The sequence below is a fragment of the Sphaeramia orbicularis genome, chromosome 1, assembly GCF_902148855.1.
Source record: "Sphaeramia orbicularis chromosome 1, fSphaOr1.1, whole genome shotgun sequence".
NCBI lineage: Eukaryota > Metazoa > Chordata > Actinopteri > Kurtiformes > Apogonidae > Sphaeramia > Sphaeramia orbicularis.
Window position 1 is genome coordinate 26,655,337 of NC_043957.1, and position 25,302 is coordinate 26,680,638.

The following is a 25,302-nucleotide window of genomic DNA, read 5'->3' on the forward strand; positions in this document are numbered from 1 at the left end:
TATTCGTTGCAACCGCAGACGGAAAACGATGCCTGAACCCGCAAAAGCCGCGCCCAAGAAGGGCTCCAAGAAAGCCGTGACTAAAGCCGCCGGCAAAGGCGGCAAGAAGAGGAGAAAGTCCAGGAAGGAGAGCTACGCCATCTACGTGTACAAGGTCCTGAAGCAGGTCCACCCCGACACCGGGATCTCCTCCAAGGCCATGAGTATTATGAATTCATTCGTCAACGACATCTTCGAACGCATCGCCGCTGAGGCCTCTCGTCTGGCTCATTACAACAAGAGGTCCACCATCACCTCCAGGGAGATCCAGACCGCAGTGCGCCTCCTGCTGCCCGGTGAACTGGCCAAACACGCCGTGTCTGAGGGCACCAAGGCTGTGACCAAGTACACCAGCTCCAAGTAAAAATCTAACTGGACTAGAACATCAACCCAAAGGCTCTTTTAAGAGCCACCCACTAAATCTGAAAGGCTGACTTCTGGAGTCACTTGATGCTGCGTTTTTCTGGAAACTCTAAATTAATTTCTAGAATAACTTGAGATCTCAATGGACAGCACTGTTCCATATATTGAAACTCAGATGCTGTGTGTGTGTGTGTATATATAGTAACAAAACTGGATGCTGACAGTTTGAATGTGAAACTTGAGTTTTTTTTTCACTTTCTGATGTCACTACATTTAGTAGTGGCTAATTTGACAGCTTTTATTAAATTATATCTAACTTGTAGAAGACTGTCCAATTTAATTTTTGCATGAAGTGTTTCATAAATTATAACATGATTTATTAATCAAGACTTCAATGACATTTAGCAGACTTGTTTGCATCCATTTGGATTGAGAAAACAGGATACAGATAACATCCCAAACCCTTTAGCCCTAATCTCAAGTCAGTTGGTTCATCAAAAATAGTTTTCCCAAGTTTAAAAATTTCACCAGATGTTTTTCAAGAAAAACATCTTGCATTTGATTTGTGAAATGTATAACTGGATGGTGTCTGGTTACAAGATTGACTATAAAGCAAGTGTTGTACAGTTTTATTCACTGGTTATTTTTCTAACAAAGGAAGAACTGATTCAAACCCTGAAAACCCCATTTTAGGCGGTGAGATGTGGATTTGAGGTCATAGTTCAAGTTCTTAGCATAAAAAGTTTACATTATCACTTATTTTAAGGTTCCTTATTTTAATTTAATGCACTAATTCCTAATCAAAACATTATGTTGCAGCAAATTGGTATTGCTATCCTTTTTTTTTTAGAAGCAGATGACATCTGAAGAAGGCTCTGGGGCAAACTTCTGACTAGTTTGTAAATAGATTCACGTTTGTTTCTATAGTCACAATTTAATAAAACCCAACAGAAAACAAATCCACTAGTACCAGAAAACACAAATGTACATAAGTCACATTTGATGACTAAGCTGTAAATTGTTCAGTTACAATAATGATTAGAGACCATTAAAATCAGTTTACCAGTTTAATTCTGGAGGTTTCTTGTATGTAAATTAAACTTTGTTTGCCTTCATATAAAATACTAACACTATATTAATATTTAGTTCATAATTGATCTAGTTTTATACAATAAATTACACTTGCGATTCAGAATCTGGATTGTTTCATCTGACAAGTTCCCACTTTGAAAGTTGTGTTCTTTCTGTGGGGTGTGTGGCTCTTATAAGAGCCGTTTTGGGTCAGCCGGTCCGTATTGACATTTACTTGGCCTTTCCGGCCTTCTCGGTCTTCTTGGGCAGCAGAACCGCCTGGATGTTGGGCAGAACTCCTCCCTGGGCGATGGTCACTCCTCCCAACAGTTTGTTGAGCTCCTCGTCGTTGCGGACAGCCAGCTGCAGGTGACGGGGGATGATGCGGGTCTTCTTGTTGTCGCGGGCGGCGTTTCCTGCCAACTCCAGGATCTCAGCGGTCAGATACTCCAGCACAGCCGCCAGATACACGGGGGCTCCGGCACCCACCCGCTGGGCATAGTTCCCTTTACGGAGCAGCCTGTGGACACGGCCCACGGGGAACTGCAGTCCGGCACGAGAGGAGCGGCTCTTGGCCTTAGCTCTGGCCTTCCCGCCGGTTTTGCCACGACCACTCATGATTACGGATTGTTTCAAAGTCAAAATTCAAACAGAAATGTCCGAGGGATCCACCAACTCTCCAATATATGCTTCTGCTGAGCGCGCGACAGTGTGTGTGCACCAATCAGAAAAGGGGCTTCAGACCCGCAGAGGGCTGACCCTCACGTGTCTGGCGGTTAGTTTGAAAGAAGTTTCCTCCAATCAGTAGCTGATATTGAGTCTGGAGGTGGGAGCTGATGGTCAGGGTGAGTATGTGACCAATCAGGAGCCGGAGATCTGAACACGCGTCACCGTTTCACCGCAGAGCACGGGTTAAAAACAGGGTCAGTCTGCTGCACACTCACAGTTCTTGTGTAAAAAGAGAACGTCCAAAAATTAGTAATCACAGTTCATTTTTTCAAAAACTTTAATCGTTCATTTCTTTTCGGAACAGGGTATTTCAACTATGTTTATTGAGAGGGGAGGAATCATGCCAAACCTGACTCCGGGGGGCGGGCGTGCAAACACAGGGGCATCAGTGCAAAACAGTCCTGACATAGAAGCAAGGCTGAGAAAAATCGAGGCTCAACTTCTTGTCTTGACTCAAATGACTCAAGAGATTGCAACTGGAGTCAGAAATATTCAGGCTGCTGGAATTTGTGCCCGGACTCACGCCACCAATTATTCTTCATCCAGTAAGGGAGCTTACTAAAATTTAAGTTAGTTAAAGATATACCTACCGATGTGGCATTTCTCACAGCACTTAGTAAAAGTTTGAACATGAACAACCCGCCTCCCTCCAAAGCCCCGCCCGCTCATCCCAAGTCGTCAGAAATGGACGCATGGTCAGAGCCCCGTTCGGCACTATTTGACGCAGGGGGTACCCCTTCTGCGTCGGATTTCGACGCGGAGGGCAGCCTGATAGAACTGCGTGTAAATCCCTCAGTGTCATTGAGCTCTGACGCTTTCCTCTTACCTGATGCGCGTGATGGAAGCGGAGGTGGAAGTGGAGGTTCGGTCCACTTCAGCGTGTCCGTGGACCCCTCCCTCAGTAATCAGATCCATCATCCACCTGCCGCGGCCCCTGTTCCATCAGTAGACCCTGAATTTAAGGGTCTGGTCTGTGCAGTACTAGGTCAGTGTCTTCAGGGGATGAGGTGCCCAGCACGCGCACTGTGAACGCGCGGCCTCCGCGAATTTTCCGTGGACATTTGAGGTTTCATAGTCCATACATTTATAATCCTACATAATCCTACATTGTGTGACACCAAGTACATGTACCTGAATCAGTACTGCGGTCATAAAAGCTGAGCTTCCTGCAGACCTGTCTGTTCAGTCCAGTACAGCTGACTTCCGGACTTTTATCTCCATCCTTCATTCATCAGACTCCTGTTTGTTCCCCTTAGTTGTTGTTGATGTTAATAAATCCGTTTTTTTCCTTCCACATGTGCATTTGAGTTTTATCCATACACATCATAGACAGTAGACTGTGGTCCGTGACAGGAGAAGCAGCGTGAGTGAAGCGTCAGATTCAGAGGGACACATATCAGATGCGGAGCGCGATAATGGATCGATGCTGAACGGCCGTAATGGATGATTGACAGGAGGCTCAGCCAGGTTCGACCAATTATTTCATTCGGACCGACTAAAATGATTGGTCAGACTTTTATCAGAACTATATGAGAATTAAACATTTTTGATTTTCAAAACCTGGTGGATTTCTTTTATATTTTAGTTTGACACATGCTTATTAGGAGCATTTTAAGATGACAAAAGAAAAGTGTAAAAATGCCACATCATACGGTATAGCTTTAACTGAATTAGGTAAGAATTATTTGAGTTTGAATGTTAAATGTTATGATTATGAAAATGAGCCCGATTTTGTTATTATTTAAAATAAATAAATAAATAAATACAAAGAGAAGTAAAACCATGGCTAGAACTAAGCAGACTGCCCGTAAATCCACCGGAGGCAAAGCCCCCAGGAAGCAGCTGGCCACCAAGGCTGCCCGCCACCAAGGCTGCCCGCCACCGGCGGCGTCAAGAAGCCTCAGCGTTACAGGCCCGGTACCGTGGCTCTCCGTGAGATCCGTCGGTACCAGAAATCCACCGAGCTGCTGATCCGCAAACTGCCCTTCCAGCGGCTGGTCCGAGAAATCGCTCAGGATTTCAAGACCGACCTGCGCTTCAAGAGCTCCGCTGTCATGGCTCTGCAGGAGGCCAGCAAGGCTTACCTGGTGGGTCTGTTCGATGACACCAACCTGTGCGCCATCCACGCCAAGAGGGTCACCATCATGCCCAAAGACATCCAGCTGGCCAGACGCATCCGTGGAGAGAGAGCTTAAGCAGATCTCCACCACTAAACACAACGGCTCTTTTAAAAGCCAACACATGGACACAAAGACTCTTCCCTTGTGACTTCAAGTTATTCCTTTAGCGTCTGGACAGTCCTTATCCAGCTCTGTAATAACAAACTAATGTGTGCACAAACCCACTGCAACAGGCTGTCTGACATCCAAGAGATGTGGACAGAGTCTGTAGCAGTTTTTCACTCCAGCAGAGAAATGTTTCAGTGTTTAGAATCACTTAAAATACTTCCATATTTATACAAAATACCAATGATCAGTGAAAACTGCATGATGTGAGTAATATGAAGATAATGTTTAACATTTATAACTGCTGCCCCCCCCCTTTTTTTTTTTTTTTTTTTTTTTTTTTTACAAATTGCACCCTGGTTATGTAATATATCAACAAACCATTTACCTGTGACAGACAAAGTGGCTCCAGGTGAACCAGTAATAGGCCCATCATGATGGTTTGTTATAAACCTGACGCTGTTTCCAGCTGAGTCGGTCTCTCTCACATTTGAGATTCTCAGAGTGCAGTCGTTGGCAACACAGTTACACTGCACACAATTGGTGTACCTTGGGTTTAGTCTCAGATTGACAGTCATTTGCAGCAACCAAGGCTAATTTAGTAAACCAACTCTAGTTTCTCATCCATTCATATCTTATTTCCACTGTGGATCCTTTTAAGGCACAGATCTGAGTTGAGATATAGGGTACTTTCCATCAGTCTGACCATGAACCACTGGAACATATCCAGAAAAATGATTTAAGACTGATTACATGTATCAGAATGATTTTTAGAAAGGGACAAGCCTCAAAAGCAACTAGAGACAATATGTAGTCAAACACATTATAACAACCTCTGCAGACATATCCTGTATAATAAATAACCATAATATCCTAAAAAGTATTTGAGCTGTGAGCTTTATTTCTGTTCTGCCCATCTTTTTTTTTTTTTTTTTTACCTTTATTTAACCAGGAAGTCCCCTTGATATTAGGAATCTCATTTGCAAGGGAGACCTGGCCAAGGTAGCAGCCATACAAAGTCCAAACAACATAAAACACATACATGAGACACAATGAACAATAAAACACAATAACAACTGTTCAGCCATAATGACATCAAGAAAACAGTGTCATTCCTCCTTTACTGCATTCTCCATGATACTTTTAAAATCATTAACAGAAATGGATGTATGTAGTTTTACAGTTTTTGGAAGATAATTCCACACCCATGGTGCATGGTAGGAAAATACTGCTTTTCTAAAGTCTGTCAGAACTCAGGGAACAGTCAAAAGCAATTGGCAGATGATAACAGGTGGTAATAACACTGGTGTTATTCAAGTCTGAGCTGTATTGAGTGTCTTTCATTTATTCACACAATGGACGAGTTGCTACTGAGAAGTCACAAAGAAATGCACAACATGTCTGATATATGATGAAAAAACAGAAGTTAGTTGAGTCACTTCCTATCACACTAAAAAGTTTTTGCCCATTTTAAAATAACTTGTATAGTATGTGCAGGAATCTGTGGTCAGTCAGTTACTGTGAATAATTATTATGAATCAGCACTAATTTCAGTGTTGTGTCTGGTACCGCAGACTTTGCATGTTTCAGAAAGACATTTATTTCTATTCTAAAGATTTTCTAATTGTATGACAATTATGTATGTGACAATAGTGGAAGCCTAAATTGCATAAAGATACTTAGGTTGGGAAACAGAAGTAAGTGTTTTATTTTGCAGACCTTTGAACAGTTTTTGTAGCTTCAATTTTTTCCACTTCTCTGGTTATCTGGTGTACTTTATGGTGATTTATTTACTTTGAATGACTTTTAACATGTTTCTACTGGATAACAAACATCTGCAGCACAAATAACAGCTCATTAAATTACAATTAGCTGCAGACCTCTGAACAAAAGGGTTGTTGTCAACAAACTAAATGTGATGGGTAATCTGCACAGCAAAAATCAGGTACAGTTCATCAGGTATATCTACGCACAATCCGACAGCTCATTTTTGCTGGTCATTGTTAACATGAACTGACTGTATTTGTGTTCATAATTTTGTGAGTTGTAAGTAAAGCACCTGCAAAAAGTGTCTTTTTTCTGCATTGCACTCTTGCTCATTTGCGCTGCCTTGGTAAATTTGATCATAAGTCTAAGTCAAACCAAGTCTTTATTTGGTGCCTGACAAAAAAGTCTCAAGTCCTGAAAATTGTGAAATAAGTCTGACTCAAGTTCTGTGACTCAAGCCTCTGTGCGTTGAAGAATATCTCGGCAGACACATGCTGTTCATCCGTCTGCCGTCATTTACATTCAGTGACACAGTTTGAGCTTTTGCAACATGACCACAGAATGAAGGAAGCAGGGAGTATTGTTTTAGAATCAGAAGCTTTGGCATAAATTGTGTGCGACCACAGGTGTGTATTTTTTTAATATTCTTTAATGATGTTTACAGTACATCCATTCTATTCTATTTGTTCCTTCAGCCTCTTGTCTGACTCTTGGATCTTTGAGTTTAAAAATCCACCTTAGAATGATGCTCTGTGTTCAGTAGTAAATATCATATCTTATGAATTTCAAATTTTTATTCATTCTTTTACTGATAAATGTGTTCATCATTTTATCATGCACTATAAAATATTAATATATTAAATCAAATTTCCCCACTTTTTTTCTGATACACAACTGAGCCTGTGTCTAAACAGGACTTTTTTAAGAGCATCATCAGTTATTTTTCTGTCTATAAATACTTGTTTTTCCGATGTAAAAAGGGTGTTGCAGATGATGAGGGTTTGTTACCAACAGGCCACAGCATTAGACTGGATCGATAAATACAAACATTAAGGCTTTGTATTAACTGTCATAAAGAGTATTATAAAAAGGAAGGAAATTGAGTCATTTGGCACAACTTCTGCTTAGTAACCACAGAGAAAAGACACAGTTACAAGAAAACATACCAGGATAAATACTCTCTGTACCTGCTACCGCTTTAACTTTATCTGATGACAGGGAAATGAGAGCAGCAGCGATGACTTTAACATCAACACGAGGATTCATCGCCATTCTTCTCTCTGTTGCAGGTGTGTGTATTTCTTCATTTACATTAAAGAACTGAAAACAGTACCTTCAGATTTCAAATACCTCTCTATCCATAGGCTTTTTAGATGACAGCATGGTTTGCTTTCTGTAGCTTTTTTCAAGTAAGTGACTTGTATCTAGTCTTGGTTGTCAGTACAGTTTACACAGAAACCGGAGCGTCTTAAAAGAAAATTATTTTTATCATGTTAGAAAATCTGATGCAAAGCATGTCAAATCTGTGCAACACCAAACCCTTACTTGTGTTTCCCAAGAATTTCTATACACATCATGTTTCCTGTGTTATCACATACTTTGCACAAAGCCATGTAGTTGTTCTGTAAATAATGGGAATATGTTTGCTTTATACTACAATAGTTAAAGTTATTATTAAAAGAAATTAACTAACACAAAATGCTTTCTTGTATACATGAAAGCAGGTTATTATTGGCCTCCTTTCTTTTCTCTCCTTTTTTATTGGGAATCAATATATGTCTGTCACTGCAGACAAGAAATTGAAACATACATACATACATGTGCCAAGAGATTAACCAAGATATAACACACTAAAGTAAAGAAATAAATAATTAATAATAGATATATGTATAAACATATGTACACACGTATACACATGCATAAGTGCATCATTACAATTGTCCATCATACTTAAAACAATAAAAAATAAAATAAAAATAACACAGAACACCTGCATATTTTATAGCCCCTTAACCCTAACCAGCCCCATCTCACAGATCTTCCTCTAAATTTCATGACATGCTGGATATTTCAAATAAATGCATAAAAGAGTAAACAGTTAAATCATAGCTTGAGCTACACTGAGTGCCTCCTTCCTTCCTTTGAGCTTTGGCTTTGAACTCTTTTTTTGTCACACAGTTTCGGTACTCTGCATTTCTCTGTGGGTTTCTTATCATCCCCCTGACCAAACACTGAATGCAGGAAACAAGCTGTTAGGCTACTGGTGGTCTGGTGTTTTAAATGGAATCAAAGGGCCCAAACACTGACATGGTGAGATGATCATAATGCAGAAAAAGTCTGTAGAGGTTTTAGGAAGTGAACATTAGGGGATTCTACATAGTATTGTGTCAGATAACACCAAAACCACCAACAAATCAACACTATGTCCACAGACTGCATTACTCACGGAATAATGTGTAAAGCTCATGTTTCCACACATTGGTATTATGGTATCATCAAGTTTTCTTCTTCAAACTAAAACCCATAGATGCTTTTTTTTGACAATCGCTAAAAATAACACTGTCTTATTATAATCTTCAAGTGCTGCATCAGTTGATAGTTTACATTATAGCTCTGTTAGCTTAGCTCTTTTTTCAGACAGAAAAAAATCACAGTAAAACTACAAATCACCTCTGTTTTATGTACGGTATGCATTGTTAATATACTCAGTGCCAATGAAAACGCAACACCAGCAGATTCTTATATTTTTTTAAATCGATGAGGATTTTTATTCCATAAACTCTTTGGAATTAATCATAGGCCATTTCTATACAGTAAAAATAGAAAATCACATCCAAATTTGTTGACAAAAAATAAGGATAAAGAAAGAAACTCAAGGACCCCCAAAACCAAAAGTCACAAAGCGGAGGTGCTGCAGCTCAGTGTAGCGATCCTGCTGTGGCGTGGTCACACGTGCTCGTCCAGGGCGAGGTCTGTCTGCAGCTGAGCCAGTTTCTTCATGCCTCTGTTGCATCCTGACTATGGTGGACACATTGTATCCAAAACGGCACGCCACCTGCCGAGCAGAGATTCCGGCCTCCAGGAGCCCCATAGCATGGCATCTTTGGTCACGTGTCAGTCTAGGCATCGCTGAGTTACTTCAAATGATTTTCATGCTTTTCAGCTTGCCTTTATATACAGAACATGACCACTCCTTAACTGAGCACAGTTCCTTAAGTTGAGCAGTTCATTGCTGAGCAATGAGAAAAACAAGTCTTATGAATGCAGACAAGTTCATTCAAGCGTGACAATATCTTAACCCATCTCAGGTTGTTAAGAAATTGTCTGGGATTATTTTATACAGGTGAAACTTAAACATATTGATGCAGCTCAGGAACAATAAAACACATTCAAGTGTTGCGTTTTCATTGGCACTGAATATAGATATACTGAAGATCTGTTTGGAATCTGACAAACATGGTCAGAACTGTCACAGTTTAGTCTGAACTGTGGATTAACAAACAGCCAAATTGGCAAAGATAAGAACATCACATAATAACTTTATACCTTCATAAGCCTCATACTGAAAGACCCATGTAGAAAAAACGCTGCCATTTCAGTGTCAAACTCCATTCTTTTCATTTAGAGCTGTGCCCAGTGGTGAAAACACTTTTTATTACCACTATCAATTTCTCTTTCTTACCAAAAAAATATCCACCAATTCAACTCAAGATGCTATTCATAGCAATTATGAAATGAACAGATTATTTACCTGATTTTAGACGAATTCCAACTTTGTGTGTTCAACAGTGAGTTTATGGTCTTTAAAAGGTGAAGACAACATAGACTGGAAACACACTGGATTATTTACTGACTTTTTTTAGGAAAGCAAATACAAATGGCTTTGTATTAATGACTAATGTGGGTCTTAAACTCTCTATCCTGAGATTAAAAGTCTGATACTCTACCAACTGAACAAATTTATTACTAAATCGACTGAAATCTTCATATTGAAAACACTTTTTCTCAACACAAACAACTTGTCTTCCTTACCACCACAATTATCTAACAACTCAACTTAAGAAGCACTAGCAGCATTGTACCCATGGTACCATTGTACGATAGCATGAGAGGCTAAAATTGCCCAGCATACCTCACAACATTTGAATATGGACATAAAATTGTGCCTAGTAGATAGTCAGGTAATGTTTCTATTCGTTTGGCAAGTTTGGCAGCGATCAGGCCTGTGACGGCTGAGGAAAACCTGTACAATCGCCCTCCTGTGCTGCAACACTGATCGGACAGACACAGAGAACGTGCATTATATTGTAGGATTGTCCGAGCATTTAGAAAAAGATGAGAAACTTAAAATGTTTTGGAAATGTTTCCACTTCTGCCTCATAAATCAAACTCATGCCTGTAGAAGAAATGCTGCCATTTCAGCATCAAACTCATTTCTTTTCATTTAAAGCTGAAAACAACAACAGTGCTTCTAGAATTCCCTTTCTTCAATTCCAAAAGTTGTTTCTTTGTGGTTCTCATCACTTTCGGATGCTTTGGTCAAAGGCCCTTTAAATAAATTTAGTTCATATCTCTACAATTCAATCCATGGGTATCTTTGGTAGAAATTCAAAGCATTTCATTCTGAACACTAATAATATTTTAAGTTTTCTTTTTTCTCATTTAATACTTGAAATTAGAAATACAACATATAGCCCCTTTAACGTAATGTGATGAGATTCGTATTTAAAGCTGCATAAATTGATTGACTTCATCTGACTGATTAACATTTAACTTAATTTACATGTGTTTCTTGTTTCTGATTTGTTCTGTCTTACAGTTGTTCAGGGTCAGGATGGGTGGGGCGTCACTTACACTTCGACTCAGATCTGTGCCCTAAAAGGATCAACAGTCTACATGAACTGCACCTATACATCCCCAGTGAATGCTAAAATTACTAAAACATTCTGGTTTACTAAATCAGATGGCAAATTTCTGGATCTAAAAGAAGACTCTAACTACAACAGTCGTGTGACGTATATTTGTGATGCCAAGAACTGCAGTCTGAAAATCATAGAACTGAAAGAGATGGACTCCACTCAGTACAAGTTCAGGATCATATCACCCCAAAAGTTATATTTTGGTCCACCTGGAGTCAATTTGTCTGTCATAGGTAAGTTAATCAATTTATTAGTAATTAATTCATAAAGACCCAGGGTGACTTTTGTGGCAGTTCTCAAATTTCATTTTTCTCTAGGTTTAACATTTCTTGAGTGATTTATCTCAGTTTATTAAAATATCACCCTGTGTATTTTGCATTTTTAAGTGAAAATCATGTCTTTTCCTCTGTTTAATTCACTGATCATAGTGTTTATAAAAAATCAGATTAAAATTGAGGGTTATTACATCAGAAACAGACAAAACTGAAGAAAAACTGACTTTTTCAGCAAAGTCAGTTCAAAAACTAAACACAAAAACAAGTGTTTCCATCCACTGTCATGGATCCAACTCCATGGGTTTCACTGGTGAATCAATGTTGTAGAAGATGACAGTGTTTCCACATTCACTATGGAGGCTCTGAACGTCCAAATGGGTCATATCTGATGATCATGAAAAGATGACAAACTGTATTTTACACCAATTATTTACATGGATTGATAGTTTTAGTGGATCAACATGTATTAAACAGTTTAGATCAGTAGATGCTTTTGTTTCCAGGTGGCTCTTTGGGTCTTTACTGGTTAAAATGTAGATGTCAGTAAATAGAACGTGTATGTGTTGAATGACTGATGTAAGACATTTCTTTTTCATAGATCGTCCACATCTTCAGGTTCATGTGAGCAGATCTTCATGCTACTCAGGTGATACTTGTGTCCAAGTGGAGCTGAGGTGTCAGAGCAGCTGTCCTCTACCTGACAATTACAAATACATCTGGTTTAAGAACATGGATACATTTCAGAGTGATACATCATCTTATTCCACCAACATTTCCTCTGAAGACAAAATTTCCTGTGCTGTTAAAGGTTATGAGACGTTCCGCTCTCCTCCAGTGTGTGAGTTTACTCCACAATCTTCTTCTAATATGTCACCATTTAGTGGAGGCTTTTATCTAATGCACTATAACATGACTGGTTGTATTTATGGAAGGTCTCTCAGTATAGGGCTGCTCGATTATAGAAAAAAAAAATAATCACGATTATTTTAGCAATAATTGAAATCACGATTATTAAAAACGATTATTTGTTAACCTTAAAGTTGTTTATTTTTTTCTTGCAAAACAATGTAAGATATACTCTTTAAATATAAATAAAGCTTTTAACCATTAAAACAAAGTATGTTCACTTTTGTACGAAACAAAAAAATCTTTGAATGCAAATAAGTATACTGTAAATTCAAGTATGTTTCCTTTTGTAAACAAATAGTGCACTGGAATTAAACTGCTCTAGACTTGCCATAGAACTGGAGCAATAAAAAAAACTCACGTAAAGTGCAAATTATAAATTCAAGTATGTTCAGTGTAGTATGAAACATAGTAAATTCAGTGGCGTGCCATGAGGTTTCAGTTAAGGTCTTCTGTATACATCAGCCATCTAGAATATGTACGTTAGGGTTATACAGGTTAGGGTTAGGTTAATATGGGAGTTGCAGCGTAAAGAGATTCGGAGACTGAAGATTGTATTGCGGACGAAGTTGTAGACGGAGTTTTTTTTATGTGTTTTAGTTTTTCATAAGATTATGATAAAGGTCACGGTGGTTAAACTTTAGATGGTTAAAAAGGTTTGCTGTGTTACCGGTCGGTGTGGACACAAGTACGAAACACTTTTTGCACGTAATGGGTTTTTGCTCTTCATCAAACCCAAAGTGATTCCATACAATTGAATTTGACTTGCCTTTTTTGTTTACCAAGCACTTCTGCTGCGATTCTCCTGCTATTTTTCCAGACCGCTAGGTACAACTTTCCTCTTAGGGTGGACCTGTCGGCTAGCAGGCAGCAGTAGCTTAGAGGGGGGCGGGGCAGAGCAGCTCATGGTAGCTTGCGTGCGCGTGAATTAAACAACTCAAAATTAATAATCGTTTTTTCTCGATTACATAATTTTTGTAATCGTTGCGTGTAATAATCGAAATCGTAATTGAATTTCAATTAATTGCACAGCCCTATCTCAGTATATTCCAAAATAGTTCAATTTACCAAACTACAGCCTCTATAAGTGATCACCTCGTGTCTTCAACACTTCTCTAAAACTCCTTTCCATCTGCACTGCAAAATTATTTGGTTCTTACCAAGATAAAAAAAAAAAAAAAAAGCAACAACATAGATTTAGAAGTGTTGGATAATTTATCTTGGAGTTAATTAATTAGGAGTTAATTTCTTATTTTAAGTGTTCAGTTTACTGTAATCTTATTTCTAGATTTAACAATCTTAATTCAATAAATCTTGCCGTCAAATTGTTTTGCTACAAGGACAAATAATTTCACCTGTTTTGAGTGTATTTTTCCTCAGATTTAGTGTTTTTAGACACCCCTTTTTTGCAGTGTGTCAGATTCAGACATTCAACAATCAAATAGTACCATCATTTTTTTCCATAAAATATGTTAATGTTCTCTCCTCTAGATGCTCCAAGTGTTCCTACAATAACCCACAATTCCTCTGGTGAAATCAGTGAAGGCAGTTCAGTGACTCTGACCTGCAGCAGTGACGCTAACCCACCTGTTACTAAATACACCTGGTACAAGAACAACGGAAACACAGACCAACAACCTGTCAGTGCAAAGAATCCGCTTGTTTTTGAGTCCATCCAATCCTCTGACTCTGGAGAGTATTACTGTAAAGCTGAAAACAAGCTGCAAGAGACGACATCAAAATACATCGTTATAAACGTGAAATGTGAGTGAAACTGCAGCTACTGACAGAAATCTGATCCTGTTTTCTCCAGCTGATGTAGTGTTACTGAGAAGAATAACCTGGATAGCAGTGAGAGCTGCTGTAATGATGTTTGTGTTAATTTATCTGGTACTGTTCAGCTGCACAGGCTTTTCTCACTAAATGAGTGTGAATTAAATCAACTATTTAACTATTTAATTTTAGTATTTTCTCTGGGCAGAAGGTGCAACATTCACTTACTTCAAATACGCATGGAGAAAGATAAAAAAAAAAAAAAGTTGCTACAAGTCAAGAACTCCAGCAGCTCTTGTCATGTAGAAGAACTTTGAAGTTCTAAAGATTTATTGAAATTATTTATATGTGTATTCAAGGGTTTTCCCTGGGCACATTAACATTTTTTGTAATCTGTCTCACTATATCCTTCTTTATGTATGTTGATTGTTTTAAAGGAGTGATATTTTGCTTTTTTTTTAATGGAATTATGCATTTTAAAACATTTCCCTGTATGCTTGGGTCTTGAAGTTTGGACATATTTTCAGTCTGGACTACAACCACTGCTGCTGACAAACAATTACAGCATACTCAAAGAAATGTTCGTCGGAAGTCTTGACCTTATATGTGCAAATGTTGTGACGTAACTAGTTATAGATGTAACAAATTAAGCAGGAATTAAAAGAGGTTGTAGAAATCCACTCGATTTTTACAAAAATGAAAGCTTTGCAGCACCTGGAGGGTTCAAATTCAAACTTTTTGAACTTTTAGGGTCCAAATACACAAATAAATAAACAAACCAAAGACTAATGAAAGTGGGTTTAGATAAATATGACCCCTTTAAGTTTGTGTAGACGCAGCAAGGATAGACGCCCAAAACAATTTCATCTTGATTATGGGACAATAAAGTGAATCTTGATCTTGATCTCAGACAATTACATTAACTAATGCCACATCTTTTCAGCTTCATCCACATCCGTTGTAGCTGGAGTGACTGTTGCCATCCTCCTTCTCATAATCCTCATCACTGTCTTCTTCTTATTTAGGTAAGTAGTTCCATTTAACATCAACATCATTGTTCATTACATAGCTAAATCAGACCATCGAGGTGTAAGATTGGTCTAATTACATTTTCTTTTTTGTAGAAGAAAAAGGGCCTCCAAAAAATCAGCTGACTCTGAAGTGGAACCACAAAGCGGTGAAAAGGTGAGAATAGATCTTAAGTAAGGCGTTTATTATATGGCACTACTCAAACACATGGAAATTCATGGCAGAAAAACACACAAAAATGAAATACATACGGGTTCCTCTATGAAACTGGGATCTAAAAACAGGACATGGGGGATAAAAATTTAAACAAGAAGTAGACTAACGTTCTGAAGCAAGTTTGGAAGCATTTTGGGTCTAGTTTAAAAATAAATATTTACTGATATAAAAGAGAAACTATTTTTCAGATAAAACACATTTTTACATTATTTTTCTATTAATTTTATACAAAAATCTGCATGTAACAGTAAAAAGGAAACAAAAACTACAAACAACTTTTTTTCAAATATCTTTTTATTCTCTCACAGGTATTTTGGGAATCAAACTAAGTATACAAGGCAGAGTGTTTCAAAAAAAGGTAGCTGTTGCAAAATCACTTGCGATTTATTTGTGTTTAAATGGGCAGGTTCTGTATGTAACACCGGTGGACACAATGGGTTAGACATGAAACCAGGAATGAGACTGAGATTCATGAAGAATCTGCATGTCTGGATTAGAAAAACCACGAGGACTGTCAAATTTAACACTGTCTTTTTTTTTATAGAGGTATATAAGACCATTTACAGCTGTGCTTTCCAGATGAAATGCACTGACACCTAGGTAGCTTTTCATGTCCCAATTTGGTCCTATTTTTGGTCCCAGAATTTTATTTAAAATTCATTAATTTTAGGATGGCTCAGAGCAAGAGTATATATTTTTTACATTTATCTGAGGTCATCATTAGGTACATCCTGGAGGGAAATATGTCTAAATTTCTGTTTTATTATTGGGTCTAAAAAGCTGGCAAAGTGCCAGGTACCAAAATGAACCCAGTTTCATAGAAGCACCCATAATAAAAAAAAAAGATTGCATTTACACCCAAATAATAGGACAGTAAGCAAAGGTTTAAATCAGGGATGTCCAATCCTGGTCCTCAAGAGCTACTATTCTGGATGTTTTAGATGTTTCCCTCTTCCAACACACCTGATTCAAATGATAAGCCTATCATCAAGCTCTGCAGAAGCCTCATAACAACCAACAGGTGTTCTGGAAGAGGGAAACATCTAAAACATCCAGGACAGTAGCTCTCAAGGACCAGGATTGGACACCCCAGGTTCAAATAAATAAAAGAAGTTCAAACAGCAGCAAGTAAAAAAGTCACAAGTTCACTTATTAGATTCAATAACACCTCGATGTTTATGATGACCTCACATATTCAGGATTCATGTTCATAGAATAAACAAAAGTGGCTTCACCATACCTGGTTTTGACCTTGTGGCCCTGGACTAAACCTGTACCCCAGGTCTGGATGTTTGATGGCAGTGGTTTAGTGCGCCCCCTGTGGTGTGAATTGTTGTTGGCATCAGGATGTAGATACAGTCTACCATGATGCGGAATGAACAGGTTCCTTCTGCTCTCAGCCTTGTAAGCGACATTGTGTAATATGGAACGTGTCGGTATGTATATTACTGCACAAACTGACCTGGGGATAAGAAAGACACCTTGTTACGATATTAAAAAAAAAAAAAAAAAAAGTAATGTAATTAACCTTAAACTCTAGATGCAATCACTTATCACACAGAAAAAGAGGGAAAACTCATCCTGTAGGTGTAGGACTTATTCTACAGAAACACAAATCTTATCATTTTTCACATGATCACACTAAAACGGAAACATAATGATGAGAATTATATTCCATTTCTGCAGTTAGATTCTTCTAAGTCCCACTAAATCTTAAGTCTCAGATCTTTAACATTGTGTTTAATATGTTGCTTTAGGTATTTGTGTCCCCACAGTGTCCACCCAGTCCCAAACCGCCACAAAAGCAGGACAGCCTTCATTACGCCGCTGTGGACTTCTCTCTGAACCAGGCTAATCCTGTTTACTCCAACACTGGAGCACCTCGGCATCAGAAACCCCAGAGTCAACCAATATTTTGCGAGTACTCTTCTGTCACATTTCATAACAACAGTTCTGACTAGGGTTGAAAGATATATTATTATCGTATCAATACCTGGATATGAACATTCAAGATATTAATGTTGAAAAAGCAACGATATAAACGATATAGATTTCCCCTGCGCTCACCCTGCATGTACAGCTCTGGAAGTCACAACAAATTTCATTTATCCGTACTTTATGTTAATGTTGATGACTGGCAGTGAGTTCTTATAAATAAAACTGCACTTTCCACATTCTTTTGTATTATGATGTTTGTATTTTTCTGAAAAATGCTTGGTTTTCACCGAACCCGTAGTCATATCGTATCGATATCGAGATATCTGGCATGAAAAATCGAGATATGAAATTTTGTCCATATCGTTCAGCCCTAGTTCTGACCACTGGTAAGCTCAGAAGTTTTCCTTTATTTTTGTGACATTTTAAATATCACTGTTAGACCCCTTAATATTGTTAAGTGTATTTTATATCATATCGTCAAAAATCATCTGATTCATTTATTTGATTTCAGAAGTAGAGTTCAGGGAAGTGCAGAGAATCCATCTATGACATACAGCACAGTCAATGAAACCTAGTGAAAACAACATATCTCCAGTTTGTGACTCCCCTTGGTACGACTGAATATTAGGGCCACATTAGAAAATGAATAACTTGTGTTCCTGGTAGTGTTCCGTCTTGTTGCGTATATTCACTGTATGAAAACATGTACCTGCTGCTTTAATACAAATAAACTGAACATCAGTCTGTCAGGGCTTCTACATGTCCATTTTATATTTTACTTTCATGAAATATATCAGATGAATAATGAACTAAATAGCAGAGGTCTACCTTTTAAAAAAACTTAAATACAGAATGAAACAGAAATTCTAGTTTTATCTGCGGTTTGATGATTATCATTAATATCTTAATTAAATAATTTACCACCCGGTCCCTCATACCGAACATTATTATTTAGTGGAGACTGTGGATGAAAATTAGCACTGACGCGAACTCTGGTTTATTTACATGTTTATACTGAAATGTAGAAATATGTTCATTCATGTGCACTGTCCCGCCTAAATAAAGATATAATAATAATAATAATAATAATAATGATAATAATTTATGTCCATTCACGTTTGTAATGCTTTTGTTTTATCCTATAGAAATGATGTAAATAATGCTTATCTATTTACAATCCAGTCAAAACTTTTCTAATTTAACTGGTTTAATTCAATAGTCACTATTGTGTCCAAAGGAAGGGAGTCTGCGGTTTGATGTACACCATTTAAGCTGAAAGTTATTTTAAATAAATACACATATTTACAAGGAGGAAGTGTGTCTTTCCAGCAGTGGTGGTGGCTCTTAAAAGAGCCTTTGCTCAGTGTGGTCCTGTCTCAGACCGGTGACTCTTTACTTCTTTTTGGGGGCTGCCTTCTTTGCCGGGGCCTTCTTGGCTGCTTTGGGCTTGGCTGCCTTCTTCGCGGGGGCTTTCTTGGCTGCGGGGGCCTTTTTGGCCGCCTTCTTGGGGCTCTTGGCCGCCTTCTTGGGGCTCTTGGCCGCCTTCTTGGCCGCCGCTGCGGGCTTCTTGGCCTTCTTCGGAGCCTTCTTGGCGGCTGGGGCCTTCTTGGCCGCCGCCGCCTTCTTGGGCTTCTTGGCGGCTGCGGGTTTCTTGGCGGCGGCCTTCTTGGCTTTAGGAGCGGCTTTCTTTGCGGGCTTCTTGGCCTTGGTCTCGGTCTTCTTGCTCATCTTAAACGAGCCGGAGGCCCCGGTGCCCTTGGTCTGGACCAGGGTCCCCTTCAGGACCAGCTTCTTGACCGCGGTCTTGACGCGGGCCTTGTTCTTGTCCACATCGTATCCTCCGGCGGCCAGAGCCTTCTTCAGGGCGGCCAGAGACACGCCGCTCCGCTCCTTGGAAGCGGACACGGCTTTCAGGATCAGGTCCCCCACACTGGGTCCGGCCTTCTTGGCGGGTTTGGCCGCCTTCTTCTTGGCGGGCTTGGCCGGAGCCGCGGCGGGAGCTGGGGCTACTTCTGCCATAGTTGGAGTCGGAGATGTCCGTTCAAATAAGTGTCTGACTAGACTGAAGCGGAGCCCAGAGCACGGGGTGTCCATAAACACACCATGAGAACCGTGAAGACTCAACTGGGCTCGTGCGTCCTCGCTCCGCTCGGAAGGCTGTGATACTTGTGTTTTCTCTTCACACATAAAAGACAAGAAAACAGCTGCAGGTGAACGACTGGAGGCTGACAGTGAACGCAGCCCATAGCGGACCTTTGTCTCTTCGTGTTCCACTCATGGAGACCTCTGATGAGCTGCGGACTCACTCTGAACAGCCTCCAAACCTCACACATCCACCGGGACGGACAACACCGATCGACGGATTTTCACCCTTCTTTCCCTCATAAAAGGATTTCACATGGATCCAAGCTCCACCAAAAGCTGCCGCGCAGTTGCTCAACATTCCTGTTTAGAATCTCAAAGTCTAAAACCCTACCTACGGTCGACAGATTTGATACAACTCAAGCTGTTTCGTCGACACCAAACACACTGAGTTACAGCGCACATTAGTGCAGTTGGGATCAGGTCTGCACACACACACACTGGGATCATGGTTTAGTAGAAAACTTTTGTTTTTTAATGAATAGACATGGATCTAAAAATATGAAAATGACATGGCATCTATTTTTGACAAATCAATAACATTAATACCATTTTGCAGCAACAAGGGACCTCACTGCAAGGACATGAGACTGTCATAGATGATTAGACATGTGCTCTAGTTCTGCTCAGTGGGACTGCACTTATTATTATTATTATTATTATAGTAGTTCTGCTATTATTAAACAATACAGTGTATATTATAATACAACAGGATTAGTGCTTATTATTATTTATCATTGTTATTGCTTTATTAACCTATTTATTTACACCAGTACTTTCTAACGTGCAAATGCCTGTTTTTCCACTATTATCTTTATATCTATTATTAATCATATTTTCTTTCCTTTGTCAATGTAATATTTCTCATATGTGTACATTCAGTGTTATGCTGTTACTGGAACCTTCATTTCCTGAGCGCTCTGCCAAAGGGATCAATAAAGTTAGAGTTAATCAAATCTCATTTCGATAAAGTGTTTAAATTGAAATACATAACTGTAAATAAGTGATAATGGAATAAAGCAAAGCATTTTAAACAAATCAACTGTATTTTTAAACATCTCACCACTTAAAATTGAGGTGTTTGGGGATTAAGTCAGTTCTTCCTAAATTAAAAAAAGAACTAACTGTAACCAGTGAATTAAAGTAACTGTAAACAAGGTTTTATTCAGTCTTGCTAACATACCGTTGTACATTCTGAAATCAAGTACAGGATCATGTTCCTCATGAAGAGTCTGATGGAATTTTATGTATATTTAAAACTTGGATAATTATTACATTCCAAGGCCCTATATCCTAGCCATTTTGTAGTTATTATAGATCAGAACACAAGTCCAAGGTTCTCTGTATCCTATTTCTTCAATTTATCACAATGGATGTGAACAAAACTGCAAAAATGGCACATAATCCTTCATTATTACATGGCTTATTATCATTTCTGAGCAGGTTCACAGATCTGATTGTCTTTAATGCTAAATGAAGTTATTGAAGTGGACAGTCAAAGGCCTACAACTTATGAAACCTTCCATTCACTTCACATTAACATGGAAAATATAAGATTAACAGTAATCTGACTCCAGCTGAAGTTAGTCTTTCAGACTTGGTGGGTGGCTCTTAAAAGAGCCTTTGGGTTGATCTTCTAGTCCAGTTGGATTTACTTGGAGCTGGTGTACTTGGTCACAGCCTTGGTGCCCTCAGACACGGCGTGTTTGGCCAGTTCACCGGGCAGCAGGAGGCGCACTGCGGTCTGGATCTCCCTGGAGGTGATGGTGGACCTCTTGTTGTAATGGGCCAGACGAGAGGCCTCAGCGGCGATGCGTTCAAAGATGTCGTTGACGAATGAATTCATAATACTCATGGCCTTAGAGGAGATCCCAGTGTCGGGGTGGACCTGCTTCAGGACCTTGTACACGTAGATGGCGTAGCTCTCCTTCCTGGTCTTTCTCCTCTTCTTGCCGCCTTTGCCGGCAGCTTTAGTCACGGCTTTCTTGGAGCCCTTCTTGGGCGCAGGTTTTGCGGGATCAGGCATGGTTTCTTACTACTAGAATAACGGACATGCGCAGAGCCACAGTACTTATAGAAGCTCCATGCAAACCCAGCTGCAGTGGCCCCGAGTTGTGATTGGCCTTTGGACACAATAGTGACTATTGAATTAAACCAGTTAAATTAGAAAAGTTTTGACTGGATTGTAAATAGATAAGCATTATTTACATCATTTCTATAGGATAAAACAAAAGCATTACAAACGTGAATGGACATAAATTATTATCATTATTATTATTATTATTATTATATCTTTATTTAGGCGGGACAGTGCACATGAATGAACATATTTCTACATTTCAGTATAAACATGTAAATAAACCAGAGTTCGCGTCAGTGCTAATTTTCATCCACAGTCTCCACTAAATAATAATGTTCGGTATGAGGGACCGGGTGGTAAATTATTTAATTAAGATATTAATGATAATCATCAAACCGCAGATAAAACTAGAATTTCTGTTTCATTCTGTATTTAAGTTTTTTAAAAGGTAGACCTCTGCTATTTAGTTCATTATTCATCTGATATATTTCATGAAAGTAAAATATAAAATGGACATGTAGAAGCCCTGACAGACTGATGTTCAGTTTATTTGTATTAAAGCAGCAGGTACATGTTTTCATACAGTGAATATATGCAACAAGACGGAACACTACCAGGAACACAAGTTATTCATTGTATAAGTAGCGAAAAAAAAAAAAAAAATACACACCAGTTGGCCAGTTTTAGATGGATTACATATAGGCAAGTACACAACATGTATGATCTGTTCTGTGACACTTTACCTTATAACAAGGGTGTGAAGGATAACCAGTAATATACTATTATCAGCAAAAGGAGTTTACATTCAACTCAGCGAGGGGATTTATTTTTTCCCCTTTACACAGAAGGGAATACTAATTACATTGTTAAATAAGTGTCAACGGGAGTTGTGTTCTTTCTGTGGGGTGTGTGGCTCTTAAAAGAGCCGTTGTGGGTTTGTGGTCAGCAGGCTGACATTTACTTGGCCTTTCCGGCCTTCTCGGTCTTCTTGGGCAGCAGAACCGCCTGGATGTTGGGCAGAACTCCTCCCTGGGCGATGGTCACTCCTCCCAACAGTTTGTTGAGCTCCTCGTCGTTGCGGACAGCCAGCTGCAGGTGACGGGGGATGATGCGGGTCTTCTTGTTGTCGCGGGCGGCGTTTCCTGCCAACTCCAGGATCTCAGCGGTCAGATACTCCAGCACAGCCGCCAGATACACGGGGGCTCCGGCACCCACCCGCTGGGCATAGTTCCCTTTACGGAGCAGTCTGTGGACACGGCCCACGGGGAACTGCAGTCCGGCACGAGAGGAGCGGCTCTTGGCCTTAGCTCTGGCCTTCCCGCCGGTTTTGCCACGACCACTCATGATTACAGATTGTTTCAAAGTCAAAATTCAAACAGAAGTGTCCGAGGGATCCACCAACTCTCCAATATATGCTTCTGCTGAGCGCGCGACAGTGTGTGTGCACCAATCAGAAAAGGGGCTTCAGACCCGCAGAGGGCTGACCCTCACGTGTCTGGCGGTTAGTTTGAAAGAAGTTTCCTCCAATCAGTAGCTGATATTGAGTCTGGAGGTGGGAGCTGATGGTCAGGGTGAGTATGTGACCAATCAGGAGCCGGAGATCTGAACACGCGTCACCGTTTCACCGCAGAGCACGGGTTAAAAACAGGGTCAGTCTGCTGCACACTCACATTTCTTCTGTAAAGAGAAAAGTAGAACCATGGCTAGAACTAAGCAGACTGCCCGTAAATCCACCGGAGGCAAAGCCCCCAGGAAGCAGCTGGCCACCAAGGCTGCCCGCAAAAGCGCCCCGGCCACCGGCGGCGTCAAGAAGCCTCACCGTTATAGGCCCGGTACCGTGGCTCTCCGTGAGATCCGCCGGTACCAGAAATCCACCGAGCTGCTGATCCGCAAACTGCCCTTCCAGCGTCTGGTCCGAGAAATCGCTCAGGATTTCAAGACCGACCTGCGCTTCCAGAGCTCCGCCGTCATGGCTCTGCAGGAGGCCAGCGAGGCTTACCTGGTGGGGCTGTTCGAGGACACCAACCTGTGCGCCATCCACGCCAAGAGGGTCACCATCATGCCCAAAGACATCCAGCTGGCCAGACGCATCCGTGGAGAGAGAGCTTAAGCAGATGTCCACCACTAAACACAACGGCTCTTTTAAGAGCCAACACATGGACACAAAGAGCTCCTTGTTCAGTGTATTTATAGTATTTCAGACATTCCAGTCAGTCCTTTACTGCTGTAATCCTGTTTGTTTACTTAACGGCGCTAAAGTAGCAGAGGATAACTGATATTAGCAGATATATCACTTATGGGGATTAACCCTTGTACTGTGTTAATTCAGTAAGTTTTCCTCATCTTTAGTGTTAGTGGGCCAAACTTGACCATGAATTAATGCTGCCCAAAACACTCAAACAGGTTTCCTCTGTTTTTGCCACATAGATAATGATATGCATTCACATCCATGTAAACCTTGTTTTAAATTAGTTTTGGCCCCATAGCCTTTTTATTTTACAACATTCCACTTGTTTACAATTTGCAAGACTTTTTAAATCCACCAATTATATTTAGCTATACTGACAACAGTAAGTCTAACAGACTAATATTAGAACACCTACCAAAAAGTTGCATGTTTTTTTTGTTTGTTTTTTTTTACTTAAAATTTTTAACTATAATGACATCTGTGGTGTTGGTGTGTGATAGGAAAATACTTTATTTCACATAAATCCTACTTTATTTTACTCAGAATAGGAGTGCAAATTGAAAATCAAACCATAAATGAAACACTACTGAATATTTGTGTTGTGGTGTGTGGTTTTTACGTGCATGAGTCACAGTATGTGATGGTTTGTGTCCTTGTGGTGTTGGGTCCATCTCCATCCAGCTGCGGCTGAAAACCCTTCTTCCTTCATGTTGAGTTCAGGTTATGGAACTCATGCAGGGTTTTCTCAGTAGATGGTGGGATGAATAACTCAAATGCAGTGCAGATGCCTCGGGCATGTGACAGCATACCTCCTGGGCCCCAGAGTCATTCTGATGTTCTCTGGTGGTGCTCTGCATTGGGTGTCATAAGGGCTTGATGACCATGACGTGTCACCTTTTTCTGGCTCTGGAGACCTCTCTTTGTGCACCTGTGTCATCTGGGTCCTCTTCATCTGATGTGTCATCATGTTCAGGATCACACTGAACATCATTCTCTTCTATTTCACTCAGCTCTCTGTCCTCAGTATCGCTCTTGTAATCAAAAATATGATCAGTAGTCTCATAGACAGTGAACGTCCTCCTCATGCTGACTGATTCTACTGCAGAATAAAACTGATAACATCTCACTCAGACCCAGTTTATACATGACAATCTTTACTTTTAATCTAAATGTGTCAATATTCCGCAAAGTTTGTATTCCACTGGGAGAGGGCTGATGTCAGGTGCCTGTGTGAGTGTGTGTAAATGTGTGTGATGGGGCAAACTGAGCCATTTTTGATCCACAGACCAACCCACAGATGCATGAAACAGTCAGTATTCTCTCCTGGGTCATGTTAGACCTGTATGTGGCTGTGTGCTCCTCTCAGCTGTTCTTGTGCTCAGTTCCACTGTCAAATGCTGGAAAAGTTGGTTTGGTTGGTCTCTGGCTGAAAATCTGATGTCAAGAGTCTATTTTCTGGGTGAAGCATTAAACAGAGGGCTGTAAATATAAAGGAACACATATTCAGTGGATTTTAGTTGTAAACTGTTCATTTTTCTGCTTTAAAATGGCACATTTGTGTGGAGTAGTTCACCATTTACCAGTAGTTGGCTACAGTATGTTCATGTTTTTTAATGATGTATGTTGTTGCAAATGGGAGACA

The 25,302-nt window shown here is 39.8% G+C and overlaps 6 protein-coding genes across 7 annotated transcripts; 2 read left to right on the forward strand and 4 right to left on the reverse strand.

Moving 5' to 3' along the window:
• On the forward strand, positions 1-642 carry LOC115419016 (histone H2B 1/2-like). Its single transcript, XM_030133619.1, has one exon. It carries the CDS (start codon positions 29-31, stop codon positions 401-403), a length of 375 nt encoding a protein of 124 aa, XP_029989479.1. The 5' UTR covers positions 1-28; the 3' UTR covers positions 404-642.
• Positions 643-1,415: 773 nt separating this feature from the next.
• On the reverse strand, positions 1,416-2,094 carry LOC115419053 (histone H2A-like). The gene has a single exon (XM_030133661.1). It carries the CDS (start codon positions 2,089-2,091, stop codon positions 1,705-1,707), a length of 387 nt encoding a protein of 128 aa, XP_029989521.1. The 5' UTR covers positions 2,092-2,094; the 3' UTR covers positions 1,416-1,704.
• A 4,662-nt stretch (positions 2,095-6,756) lies between these two features.
• Positions 6,757-17,410, forward strand: LOC115418841 (B-cell receptor CD22-like). Of its 2 annotated transcripts, XM_030133372.1 has the most exons (8): positions 6,757-6,820; positions 7,413-7,483; positions 11,014-11,346; positions 11,987-12,226; positions 13,786-14,058; positions 15,011-15,092; positions 15,192-15,252; positions 17,070-17,410. In XM_030133372.1, the coding sequence occupies exons 2-8, from the start codon at positions 7,417-7,419 to the stop codon at positions 17,271-17,273; spliced, it is 1,260 nt and encodes a 419-aa protein (XP_029989232.1). In that variant the 5' UTR covers positions 6,757-6,820; positions 7,413-7,416; the 3' UTR covers positions 17,274-17,410. The 2 variants fall into 2 exon arrangements, with proteins under 2 accessions (XP_029989232.1, XP_029989224.1); XM_030133364.1 differs by lacking the exon at positions 6,757-6,820 and having other exon boundaries at positions 7,252-7,483.
• A 1,083-nt stretch (positions 17,411-18,493) lies between these two features.
• Positions 18,494-19,295, reverse strand: LOC115418974 (histone H1-like). The gene has a single exon (XM_030133544.1). It carries the CDS (start codon positions 19,267-19,269, stop codon positions 18,643-18,645), a length of 627 nt encoding a protein of 208 aa, XP_029989404.1. The 5' UTR covers positions 19,270-19,295; the 3' UTR covers positions 18,494-18,642.
• Positions 19,296-20,933: 1,638 nt separating this feature from the next.
• Positions 20,934-21,418, reverse strand: LOC115419024 (histone H2B 1/2-like). The gene has a single exon (XM_030133633.1). It carries the CDS (start codon positions 21,416-21,418, stop codon positions 21,044-21,046), a length of 375 nt encoding a protein of 124 aa, XP_029989493.1. The 3' UTR covers positions 20,934-21,043.
• A 964-nt stretch (positions 21,419-22,382) lies between these two features.
• LOC115419012 (histone H2A-like) lies at positions 22,383-22,831 on the reverse strand. The gene has a single exon (XM_030133607.1). The coding sequence runs from the start codon at positions 22,814-22,816 to the stop codon at positions 22,430-22,432; it is 387 nt and encodes a 128-aa protein (XP_029989467.1). The 5' UTR covers positions 22,817-22,831; the 3' UTR covers positions 22,383-22,429.
• Between the last annotated feature and the right edge of the window lie 2,471 nt (positions 22,832-25,302).

Bases quoted from the DNA above. Each gene is read 5' to 3' on its own strand.
- LOC115419012 (XM_030133607.1), bottom strand. From the start codon at position 22,816: ATGAGTGGTCGTGGCAAAACCGGCGGGAAGGCCAGAGCTAAGGCCAAG.
- LOC115419024 (XM_030133633.1), bottom strand. From the start codon at position 21,418: ATGCCTGATCCCGCAAAACCTGCGCCCAAGAAGGGCTCCAAGAAAGCC.
- LOC115418841 (XM_030133372.1), top strand. From the start codon at position 7,417: ATGAGAGCAGCAGCGATGACTTTAACATCAACACGAGGATTCATCGCC. The intron at 7,484-11,013 runs GTGTGTGTATTT...TCTGTCTTACAG, and splicing joins CATTCTTCTCTCTGTTGCAG to TTGTTCAGGGTCAGGATGGG. The intron at 11,347-11,986 runs GTAAGTTAATCA...TCTTTTTCATAG, and splicing joins AGTCAATTTGTCTGTCATAG to ATCGTCCACATCTTCAGGTT.
- LOC115419053 (XM_030133661.1), bottom strand. From the start codon at position 2,091: ATGAGTGGTCGTGGCAAAACCGGCGGGAAGGCCAGAGCTAAGGCCAAG.
- LOC115418974 (XM_030133544.1), bottom strand. From the start codon at position 19,269: ATGGCAGAAGTAGCCCCAGCTCCCGCCGCGGCTCCGGCCAAGCCCGCC.
- LOC115419016 (XM_030133619.1), top strand. From the start codon at position 29: ATGCCTGAACCCGCAAAAGCCGCGCCCAAGAAGGGCTCCAAGAAAGCC.